This window comes from Panthera leo, chromosome B1 (genome assembly GCF_018350215.1).
Source record: "Panthera leo isolate Ple1 chromosome B1, P.leo_Ple1_pat1.1, whole genome shotgun sequence".
In the NCBI taxonomy this organism is placed as follows: domain Eukaryota; kingdom Metazoa; phylum Chordata; class Mammalia; order Carnivora; family Felidae; genus Panthera; species Panthera leo.
The window spans coordinates 80,269,833-80,282,144 of record NC_056682.1 but is presented as its reverse complement, the minus strand read 5'-3'; the positions used below and the strand labels follow the sequence as shown (position 1 = coordinate 80,282,144).

At 36.6% G+C, this 12,312-nt stretch overlaps 1 protein-coding gene across 4 annotated transcripts in view; it reads right to left on the bottom strand.

The window, feature by feature from the left end:
- The window catches only part of TTC29 (tetratricopeptide repeat domain 29), a 255,129-nt gene that overhangs the window by 151,985 nt on the left and 90,832 nt on the right, over window positions 1-12,312 (bottom strand). For all 4 annotated transcript variants that reach the window (XM_042935359.1, XM_042935356.1, XM_042935357.1 and 1 more), the window contains 2 exons: window positions 6,485-6,697; window positions 153-238 (listed from right to left, as the gene is read on the bottom strand). In XM_042935359.1, the coding sequence (XP_042791293.1) occupies window positions 153-238; window positions 6,485-6,697 (299 nt within the window). The remainder of the gene's footprint in view (window positions 1-152; window positions 239-6,484; window positions 6,698-12,312) is intronic.

Here is a 12,312-nt window from a genome sequence, read left to right as displayed (position 1 = left end):
CTAGAATTGCTATTCTGCTTTAGTCTCTCTAAATACATACAGGTCCACCCATTTCTGCTGGGTTTGTAACAACATATAATAAAATAAAATAAACTAAACACAATAAAATAAAAACTAAAAGTGGCAATGATTACAAGTTTACTTCAACTTACTGTTAGTGCTGTTTCATACTCTTCAGCAGCTAGGTGTGCTAAGCCCAAGTAATAGGAAGCTTCCCCTTCCATCTTTTTGTCACTTCCTAAAGTTGAAAATGTAGAAACATTGCCATGGAATGAAAGAAACCCATTACAACAAACAGAATCTTCATTTTTTAAGACAGTAGAAAGTTGTAACAAAGTGTACAGATTTGTGAACAATCCCTGAAGCCTAACTATGTGCCAGTTTTAAAACGCTGATGTTAATATAATTTACTTGAGTCACAAATGTTAGAGAAAGGTGCCTTAGCAATGTATTTAAGAGGCATTTTCCTCTACATACACATACAGCTTAGTAATATTAGTTAGGCATTCCTATGTAATTTCCATACTGTTCCACCCATAAAGACTTAAAGCCATCCTGCATAGCTACTATACATACAGGAAATAATTGGTAAAGGGTATTGCTTTCCATAGTGCACAAACACATATACACAGTGAGATGGACATTCAGTGAAGTTTCTACAGGGCAGATAATTAGCAAATTAAGGAATTATTGTTTTGATTAGGTTCAATCTAAAAGCTATTGGTTAAAACTTGAGTGAAAATGACTGACATCTTGGTACACCATTCCATAGATATTTTGAAATCCAAACACATTTTTTCTTTGCTAATGACTGGTAATGCTTCTCATCATCTTTTCAAAGGAATCTAGTCTTTCTAATTTCTGTGAATGTGTTTTATTCCAGGAATTATAAACATCTTCTTTCCCAAACAATTATGTGTAGACGTGTAATGTGCTTCAATGAGACATACATCATACCACCTAATAAATACATAATTTATTTACATTTATATGCTAAATGTAACATATAAATCTAATGGGCTTACAAGAACCATTAAAGTCTCTTACTTTTAAGAAGAATACCATCCTTTTTCTACTTTTTGGCTTTTAGTGTTACCTAACTCCTGGGTAATACAAATGCTGGTAGATCTACTCCCGAACTCTGCACTCCAACCCATGATGGACTTCAGCAGGAGCTCACAGCTCTCCATACCGCATTCACTGTTACCACTCACTGAATTACCACTTGTGGGGGCACTTGGGTGGCTCAGTTGGTTAAGCGTCCATCCGACTTCAGCTCAGGTCATGATCTCACAGTCTGTGGGTTCAAGCCCCACATCGGGCTCTGTGCTGGCAGCTCGGGGCCTGGAGTCTGCTTCAGATTCTGTGTCTCCCTCCCTCTCTGCCCCTCCCCTGCTCATGCTCTGTCTCTCTCTCTCTCTAAGATAAATAAAAATTAAAAGAATATTTGAATTACCACTTGTGAAGCAGTGGCTCAACTGAAAGACTAAGAAAACAGGATGGCAAATGCCAATGACAGTATTATTATTATTATTCTCAAGCCATTTCACTGATTGCAGAGAATAATACCCTCAAGATCTCACCTCAGCAGAGTTGATGATGTCAGTGATCCAGTCTTGGGAATTTTAACTCTTAAGAGTTTAGCTGGGTGCACTTTCTCTGCTGTAAGTTTATGGGTGCTGAGGTTAGGGATGGGACTAAGGAAGGGAAAGACGGGGTAGGAGGGAGAGGCTATCAGGGGAAGTTGACTTTCGGATAATTAAAAGTTGATTATAATTTGCACTTGATCTATTAAATGTTGTCACTGTGTTAAAGTACCAACAGTGGCATTTGCTGATATAGTATCACCATTTGGACCCAATTATATGTAAAGGGCAGCCAAGAAAAGAAAAGAAAAGAAAAGAAAAGAAAAGAAAAGAAAAGTTGACCCTTGTTGATAAAAAGATTTTGAGGTAGCTAATTGGAACAGTCAAGTCACACTAAATATTAGTTTTAAAATAGGATTTAAGCATGAGAACTTTTCCTGCTTACTAATTGAAACACAATCAAGATAAAGTGAAAGCATAAAATAATGGAGGAAAATGTTAGCATTATTAAAGTTGAATGACACATATACCAAAGGAAAAAAGGGCAAAATACTATTTATATTATGTACTTTATTTGAGTGAGTTACATTAGTATTGGCCTTGCTATCCAAATCAATAATCATTCATGTTAAAGGAAATACTATGTTTTATTTTCAAGACCTAAATTGTCCATTCTTATACTGGTACGTTTATAGCAAATCTAAAGAGAGGGTTATGGGGGTCTAATGGATAGAGACATTGTGTTTGGGAATAACTCAAATGTTCCATTAAAATGTGTCTTAAAACTTCCATTTGTTATTTGGCTAACATATTCACTGATTCATTTATTCACTGAATATTTTTTGAGGACCTATTCTGTGTCAGGCACAGCTATAAGAATTTGGAATACACCAGTAAATTAACCAGAAATATTCTCTGTCCTTGGAGAGCTTACATTTTAGAGGGAAGGGACAGAAAGAGATACAAAATAAATTAACACAGTAAAATTATGTGGTAAATTGTATGGTGATAGGTTCTCCAGGAGAAAAAAATTTCAGCAGGATAAGAGGAATTGAGAGTGCTAAGTGGGAGTAAAGAGAAAAAAGCAGGTTTCAGTATTAAATGCAGTTATCAAGGTGGGAGATCCAACTGAGAAGATGGTATTCACAAGAGAATGAAATTGAGAATAGATAACAAAACATTTGGGAGACTCACAAGGATGTGGAAATTAAACACACTCTTTTTTTTTAATTTTTTTTCATGTTTATTTATTTATTTACTTGAGAGTTGTCAGCACAGAGCCTGATGTGGGGTTAGAACTCACAAACCATGAGATCATGACCTGAGCTGAAATCAACAGTCGGATGCTTAACCGACTGAGCCACCCAGGTACCCCCTACACACACTCTTAAATAACCAGTGGATCAAAGAAGAAATCAGAAGGTAAACTGTATAATACTTTGAAATGAATGAAAATGAAAAAACAACAACCCAAAACTTAGGGGATCCAGCTAAGGCATTGCATAAAGGGACATGTATAGTTACAAGTGCCTATTTTAAAAAATAAGGAACATCTTTCTATCTTATAAAACTAGAAAAAGAAGAGCTAACTAAACCCAAAGCAAACAGAAGGAAGGAAAAACAAAGACTAGAGTCTTTATAATATATATAGGAAGGAAATAATAAAGACTAGAAAAACAACAGAGAAAAGCAACAACACCAAAAATTGTTTCATTGAAAAGGTCAATAAAATCGACTAACCCTTAAAGTTAGACTGAACAAAGAAAAAAAGAAAGAAGACTCAAGTTACTAAAATAGAGAATGAAAGAGGGAAGATCAGTACACACTTTACAGAAATAAAAAAGGGAATATTATGGAAATTGCATACCAATAAATTAGACAAACTAGATGAAATAGACAAACTGCTACAAAGGCATAAACTACTGAAATTGACTCAAGGAGAAACAGTAAATCAGAATAAATCCATACGTAAAGAAATTGAATTAGTAATCAAACTATTATCCACATAGAAAATTCTAGGCTCAGAGGGCCTCATTGGTGAATTCTACCAAATATTTAAAGAATAATCAATACCGAGTTTTCACAAACTCTTCCAAAAGTTAGGAGAAAACACTTCCCAAATCATTCTATGAAGCCAGTATTATTTTGACATTAAACCAGATAAAGACATCATAATAAAACTATAAACCAAGATCTCTTATGAATATAGACATGAAAAGCCTCAACAAAATATTAACAAAGTGAATCCACAAAACAAAAAATAGATTATTTTGGACTTCACCAAAATTAAAAACTTGTACTTCAAATAGATACCATCAGAAAGTGAAAAGAAAACCCACCATTTTCAAGCCATATAAGTGATGAAGGACTTGCACTTGGAATATATAAAGAATATTTAAAACAACTCAATAATAAAAAGACAATCCAACTGAAAACGGACAAAGAATCTGAATAGACATTTCCGCACAGAAGATATACAAATGACCTATCAGCACACGAAAAGATGCTCAACATCATTAGCTCACAAGGAAATGCAAATTAAATCCACCATGACATACCATTTTATACCTGCTAAGATGACTATAAACAAGAAGGACAGCAAGAAGTGATGGTGAGAAAGTAGATAAACTTTACCCTTACACATTGTAAGGGTGTGTAAGGTAACTAAACCCTTACACATTGCCGGTAGGAATGTGAAATCGGGCAGCTACTTTGGAAAACTCCATGCCATCTCCTCCGTAAGTTAAACATAGAGTTACCATGTGACCCAGCAATTCCACTTCTAGGTCTAGAGACAAAAGAATTGAAAACTTGTACACAAGTGCTCATAGCAGCATTATTCATAATTGACAAAAGGTGGGAATAACACAAATGTTCAGCAACTGATGAATGGATAAAGAAAATATGATAAAAGCATACAATGTAATATTATTTGGCCATAAAAAGGAACAAAGTAGTAATATATGCTGCAAGATGGATGAACGTTGAAAACATTACACTAAGTGAAAGCAGCTGGACACAAAGGGCACACATTGTATGATTCCATTTATATGAACTTTCTGGAACAGGTAAATCCATAGAGGCAGAAAGTAGATTAACGGTTGCTAGCAGAGAGGGAAAGGAAAGTATGGAGAGTGACTTCTAGCGAGTACCGAGTTAGTGTTTCTGGTTGTACAACTCTGTGAATGTAATAAAGACCAATGAATGACTGAAATAGGAAAATAATAGAATATACAATTAAGAGTATAGCCAGTGTTACACTTGTGCATTATACCAAGGTGCCCTAGTAAAAGAGTTGGCCCACAGTGGATGTCACTGCTCCTTAAATATTACATAAACCAATGTGGGAGGCATGCCTTATGCAGGCAATTGTCAGTTTGCTGCTTCAGGCTCCCTAACCAAAGTAGGAGGTAACAGTAAGAAGAAAGGCTTTGTCCCAGGGTGTTCAGCTGTTGTCAGAGCTCTGTAAGACACTGTGCCAACCCTTAACCTATCTACTTTGTTACATGAAAAGTATAGGGGCAAATATTTATGAGTGTTAAAAGATGTTAAAAAATTATTACATAAGCATAAGAAGATTTCTCCTCTTATCTGTCCTTGGGAAAGCAAAAGATTCTTTTGAAAAGGAGGAGACTGCCGGGGAGACCCTGACTTTGGGAAGAGACCCTCGGAGACTTCCTTTCTTTGTAAACTGCCTTACAATCATTTAGCAAATGTGAACCTAAAGCAAAATACCTTTTCCTAATTGATAAATTACTTTACATTGAAATTCCACATAACTTTCTATGTGACTAAGGTTAGCTGCTGAAATTCATCTAAGAGCTAACGGTTTATGTCAGTTTTTACCCCTTTGGGGAAAGTACTAGATCACCAGTCACTCAAAAGCAGTTCATTCAATGGGATATGTCTTTCAATGAGGGTTATTTCTTGTAAGTATTCTAATACCATTAAAAAGAAGTAACAGAGAGAATAAGATGTTAACTTTTACTCTTTAGAAAATTAAAATCACAACCAGAAATTTGGTCCTGCTTATTCCAAATAAACCATATGGTACTTGATAAACTAATCAATTAAATATATCCTCAAGCTAATACACTTTAAAGAGCACAGCATCTTTTTCTCCATCATGAAGTCTACTCCATTGATAAATTATGGTAATAAAATATCTTCGCATTTCACAAAGTAAAAGCTTATGAGTATGTGTTCCAATTTTTTTCTTTATATCTTATACATATACAAATGATATAGAATATTAAGGATATGATCAGCTCTCATGAAAGCATTTTTTACTGCTGTAAGTGTGCGTATGCATCACCAGGGGAACTTGCTAGCCTGCAGATGCTGAGGCAATAGGTCTGGGGTGGAGCCTGAGATGCTGCTTTTTTTTTCAGAAGCTTCTGGTGATGCTGATGATGCCAGTGCAGAGGCCAAACTTTGACAGGCAGAGGTCCAAAATATATTAGCATTCTATTTTCCTGTTACTCTTAACTACATATTTATCATTATCTTCCCTATTACCTGACAATAGGGAATTTACAAACAATGAAAGTTCTCTCAGATTGAAAGAAATATATGGTCACACACACACACACACACACACACACCCTTAACTTTTGCAAATGACCTTACCTTCTCATTATAGGTTCATTGTTTTATAACACTATTCCCAGAGGGTTGTAATTTTGGAGGCAAAGCTTTCAAGAAATTAATGGGTTTCTTGTTGTCAGCACTAAGGCTCCTCTGTTTTACAGTGAAATTTGAAAGTATATTGATGGCATTTGTCTTTGCATTTCATAGGAAATAATCACCCAAACACTTGACGATTTTTACTTCACTCTTGGGACAAGCAGCGCCTGCCCATTAAAGGAAGCAATGTGAGAGTGTTCTTTTCCACCCACCTTCTTTGGCTATTTCAGAAGCTTTTATTAGAATTCTGATGGCCTGTTTGTATTCTTTATTTTCTAGCATTTTGTCTGAGAGTAATCTGTAAGTCCTCAGGAGACTCTCACAGGCCAACAAGTTGAGAAAGCGGCCTGTCTCATCCTTCCATATCCGCCCTTGCGTCAATTGATGGAATGCTTCATAATGCTCAGCAGCTTCCAGAAGCTGACCTGAAGAATAAAAGCCATTCATAAATACAAACCACAGGCCAGAACATATTTTCAAAAATTTTGTATATATCTTATGTGTTACAATGAAAGGGAAGTAGAAACCATGGAATACAGTTACGAATTTCTAAGGATGAAGAGGATGTAAGCTGGGAAAGGAGCTCTCCCAATTTGGACCTCAGATTCAGCAATGATTTTGGATGAACACCTGCTGGAGGGATGTATTTTGGCGTGCAGAAATTGACTAGGATTACACATGTTTAGAAACGGTGTGAAAACCCAGTAGTAATTACTAATAGCAATGGTATTAGCTAACCTTTACTTAACATTACTGATGCAAGGTAATGTACTATGTGCTTTATATGAATTTCTCATTTAATCTTCAAAACACTCCTGTGAAATAGGGATTGTTATGATTCCACTTAACAGAAGAGAAAGTGAGGTTAAGAATTTTGCCCATGGGGGTGCCTGGGTGGCTCAGTCGGTTAAGTGTCCCACTCTTGACTTCAGCTCAGGTCATGATCTCATGGTTTGTGAGTTTAAGCTCCACAATGGACTGTGCACTAACCATGCGTGGCCTGCTTGGGATTCTCTCTCTTCCTCCTTCTCTGTTCCTCCCCTGCTTGTGCTCTCTCTCTCTCTCTCTCAAAATAAATAAATAAACTTTTCTGAAAAAAGAATCTTGTCCATGATTGCATATTTAGTGGGGTAATCTATCCAGGCAGTCCGATTCCAGAGCCCATATTCTCAACCACTTTCCTGCACTACTTTTTCAACAGACAGCATCTGCTTCATTCCCAGGAAGAATTCAGGTATCTTGAGTAAGGATGTGTCTGTTACAAATTTCAAATTCAATTATTATAGAGGCATTTGTATATTCCATTTAGTTTTTCATAATTAAAATACCACTTAACTGCATTTCTGGATTAAATTTTATAACACAGTTCAAAATATTTCTTCTCAAAGCCAAAACTCCAAATTAACTTCCATAAGTTACAAGTCATTTTGCTCCTTGAAATAGGAACAAGCATACCTCTGGAAGGGTAGTTTGCGGTTCCATGCTGTGGATCGATTGTATTTTACATGCGAATTGCCTTGTGAAAATCCTCACAATATCTTGGAGTCCAAATACTCTTATGGTATTGGAGCCACCCAAATTGAAATTAGCTGGAAAGGTACTTGTATGTAGGCATTCCAACAGTAGTGTTTAAGAGGGGGTGCAGGTTACAAGCAGCCAAACTGAGTTCCTATCCCAGCTTTACCCTTTTTGCTGTTTAGCCTCAGGCTAATTACTACCCTCTTTGTGCTAGAGTTTAATTCTTCTGCAAAATAGGATGATGATGTAACTATTCAAAGTGTTATTGTGAGAAATGAATCAATGCATGTTCAATAGCTGACAGAGAGTATTCTCTAAGTATAGCTTACTCTCCCTGCAAAAGATGCAGTTGAGTCTTTATTAACAATATTGCCATGGCTAATTAAATCAGCCAATGCAGGTCTTATCAGGCTCAATATAGTTTCTTAACTTAGGTTTTACTAGATATCACAGGTTAGATAATACAGGATACTGAAGCCACTGCCATGACTCCTGCATATAATGTCCCCCTATTTCTGCCCTGAATTTGCTATCAAAATTAGTACTTAAGTAATAAAGAATACACACATAAATAAGAATGACATTCACAAAGAAATACAACAGAGGTGGGCAATCAGCAAATAATCTGTAAAAAAAAGGAGTAAAGACATGCCCAGTCTGAGCCCCTGTTGCACCGTGTAGAAGGAGGGCATGTCAGCAAAGATACATACAGAGAGAGGGGAATGTGTATGGCAGAGATGTTTAGCAACTTGTATTATGAAATTTTCACATGGTAAAAGACTACTAAGCCATAAACATGATACTATAGGAAAGCATCTCATCACATGTATAGGTGTTTGTGATAATACTGGAAAACATCAGAAAATATTTACAAGGCATTATCAGTATTTTGTGGGTAATGGATGGTTTCTTTATCCTTTCTGATTATTGGCATTTTCTAATGTTTCTATCATCAAAATATGTTTATTTTGTAATAAAATATATGATAAAAGCTATTTTTAAAATTTTTTTAACGTTTATTCATTATTGAGAGATAGAGAGAGAGACAGAGCATGAGCATGGAAGGGGCAGAAAGAGGAGGAGACACAGAATCCTAAGCAGGTTCCAGGCTCTGAGCTGTCAGCACAGAGCCCGATGCAGGGCTCGAACTCACATACTGCCAGATCATGACCTGAGCCGAAGTCAGACAGTTAACCAACTGAGCCACCCAGGTGCCCCTGATAAAAGCTATTTTTAAAATAATGTCCAATCCTTTTTCATTTTGATGCAAATACTCAAAGTTCAAGTTCATTGCTCTAATCTCTCCTCACATCTAACCAACGATTTTTCTCTTACTTCCCACAAGAGCAGGCAGTTTCTCATGTCTCTCCTATAGCACCTCTCACCAGAAACACCTTTCTCCAAATACCCATGACCATCTTTTTTTTTTTTTAACTCAAATGGAGCACTGACATATATGTGTGTTATGTTTCCTCTGTTAACTATATTTCTGCCTGTAAAGTGTAGCTCTGTATTCCTAGAAAGATGTATATCAGAGTTGTTCTTTTTTTTTTTTTTTCTATCCAGCTTCCATCTACTCATAAAGTACAGGTACATATTTCTCTTTGGCCATGTGAATAGGGAAAGATAGATACAGGAAACTGTGAGTAAACCAGATAGTTCCAGAAAAAAAATTGGGACTGTAAGGAGGCTAGCAAGGACCTAATGGCATCTGTGGTTACACACAGTAACCAGATGGAAAGAGGATCCAAAGTTGTGTTATAAAATAACAGATTCACTAAGAATTCCAGGAGGACAGCCAGGAGGTGAAGTACTGGATAACTCAACTAATTACAACGAGATGCAAATGAGGCATAAAGATGTAAATAGAATTCTAAGAACTGATGGCCACGTCTAAGATTTCATCTACAAGGGAGCAGAAAGAAGAGGCAGGGGGAGGGGGGGAAGGGTAGAAAGTAGGGAAAGGAGAGATGGAGGAAATGGAGAGGGGGTGAAGGTAAGGAAGAGTGGAGAAAAGGTGGGGGCTATGTCTTTGTATTCCATAACAGTCAGACTCCTGTCTATGTTATTGGCACTATTCAGCATCCTGGACAGGCTGTCTAAGCAGAAATGAAGTAAAGGGGGCCTGGGGGACATTTGTTTCAGTTGGTTACTATGGCAGGCAACCTCGGAATGAGGTTGAGTTTGATTTTTGCTGAAGATTTGAGGCCTCATATCAGTGTACTACTTAGGTCATGATTATTGGCCAAGGTTCAACTCTCAGAAGAATAAACTTATAGTCTCCCATGATGAAGGAGCCTGGTCCAAGATGCTCGAGTGAAAGAGAGCAGGAAGGTACACTTTCCTGAAGCCCTACTGGGTCCTCATCAAGATGGAAGATTTTTTTTTCTCCATACACTATCTTATTTAACCTTCCAAAAACTAATGAAGTAATTACGATTATTGCTTTTACACTAAGAGGTAACTGAGGTTCACAAAGGTTAAATGACTCAAATAGCTAAAAAGTGGTATTTTGGATTTACACCCAGAATCATCAAAAACCCATACCACTTGGCTCACCATATTAGGTGCTAGTCACCAAACCAAGAGTTGGGAGACTTGGGTAGAGTAAGTTATATTTTCTGGATATAAATCTCTCAAGTTAAAAACAATGTTAGGGTTTATATGATTTCTCGTTTCTTCCATTTCTATAATTCTTTGACTCCATTCAGGCAATTGCAGGTAATCTCTAACATAAAAGAACAGATCTTAGACCCTGATGTACTTCTGATTGTTTTTTCTGAAGGAGTTTGATGTATAAGCAGCTATGCATCCTTTATCTAAATTCCCATCTGTCCCATAAACCATGTGGTGATATCCATGGAGCACCTGGAATTCCTAGAGTGGCCCAGACTTAGCTGTGGCCACATCTAGCTATTCATAGATTCACTTCCTCTTTTTTAACCACTTTGCCACAGATGAGATCACTGGGAATTCTGTTTTAAACCAAAGTGCCTAAACAGAGAAAGTAGAGTTTTCCAGTCCTTCTCAGATGTAGAGATGCATTTCTAAAGTTATTTGGTGGTAAACAGACCAGTAAATAAGCCAGTAAGGATTTGATCCAAATTACCATAAGCACACAAAAGACTTGGCTACAATTTCTAAAGGCTGGTCAGAATTTTCAAGTGCATACTATAATATGGTACATTTGATTTTAAAATGTTAAAATAGAGTCTATACTATGAAGGGGGCATAGTAATTTAAATATGCAAGTATTCCCCTTTAAGCATGATTAACAATGGAAACATTTCCATTTAATTTATATTTTCAACTGTGAATAGGATTTTAAAGATTTTCTTGCTTTCTGGGTAAAGACCAATATTAATATTAAGACTGGATAGGGGCACCTAGGTGGCTCAGTCACTTAAGCTTCCAACTTTGGCTCATGTCATGATCTCACAGTTCCTGAGTTCCAGCTCCATGTCAGGCTCTGTGCTGCCAGCTCAGAGCCTGGGGCTTGCTTCACATTCTGTTTCTCCCTCTTTCTCTCTGCCCCTCCCCCACTCATTCTCTCCTCTCTCTCTCTGTCTCTCAAAAAAATAAACATTAAAAAAAAGACTAGATATTTATGAAGACAATGCATCCTGTTTTATCTGAAAAAAATTAAATTTAATGTACTTGAGAGAAATATTATATAGGGCTATCATGATGGTGGTCACTTCAACAAAGCAAAACATAAAAATAAATGAAGATCATGAACCAGTTTCTTCGCTCATCTCTTTGTAACTTCTTTAAAGTGTTCATATACTGTCTACCTTTTGTTACCATATAAACTTTAAAACATCAGAACCAGCTGAGATTTCCAGATCTTACAACCAATCTTGCAGAAGGACAAGTGTCTAGACAACTGGATTTATCAAGTGGTAACATTATTTTCCAATGAAGAAGAGGGCAGGGAGAAGAAGGACTGCACCAAGGTACCACAAAAGTAAAAGTTAACTGAAAGCAGGAGACAAACGAGAAGCCCTCAGGAAGAGTCATCGATGTGAAAGGTCTTTGGGGGTACGTGAGCTTTCTCATGTTCCAGCAAATCTTCATTATCATCGTGTGTAACAGAGATCACAGAAGTAACCTCAATAAGGAAGACAACTAGCGCTCAACTAAGTGCATGGAATGCATGGTTTTATGCTAAGCAAAACTCTAGAGAGTTCACTAATATTTCAAGTGAATCAAGGAAGAACATGGAGCCAAAATGTTTGGTTAGAGGAAATCAAATGGTCCTCTACTAATACCGTTAGTAATCAGTTTACTCAATCATATGAAGTACTATCAGGAAACACTTAGGAGATACACTGAACAAATGTTTAAAACGAGAGTGTCCAGGTATGGATAGAAATATCCTAAGACTCAGTTGTTATTGTTGTTTTTTTTAAACAATTACATGACATCTACATAAACAATAAGGAGGTTGGTATGTGTTTATAGTTTTTCACCTAAAGGAAAGTACACTCTTAAAATAAAACTGTTACAAAGGAGTCTCACT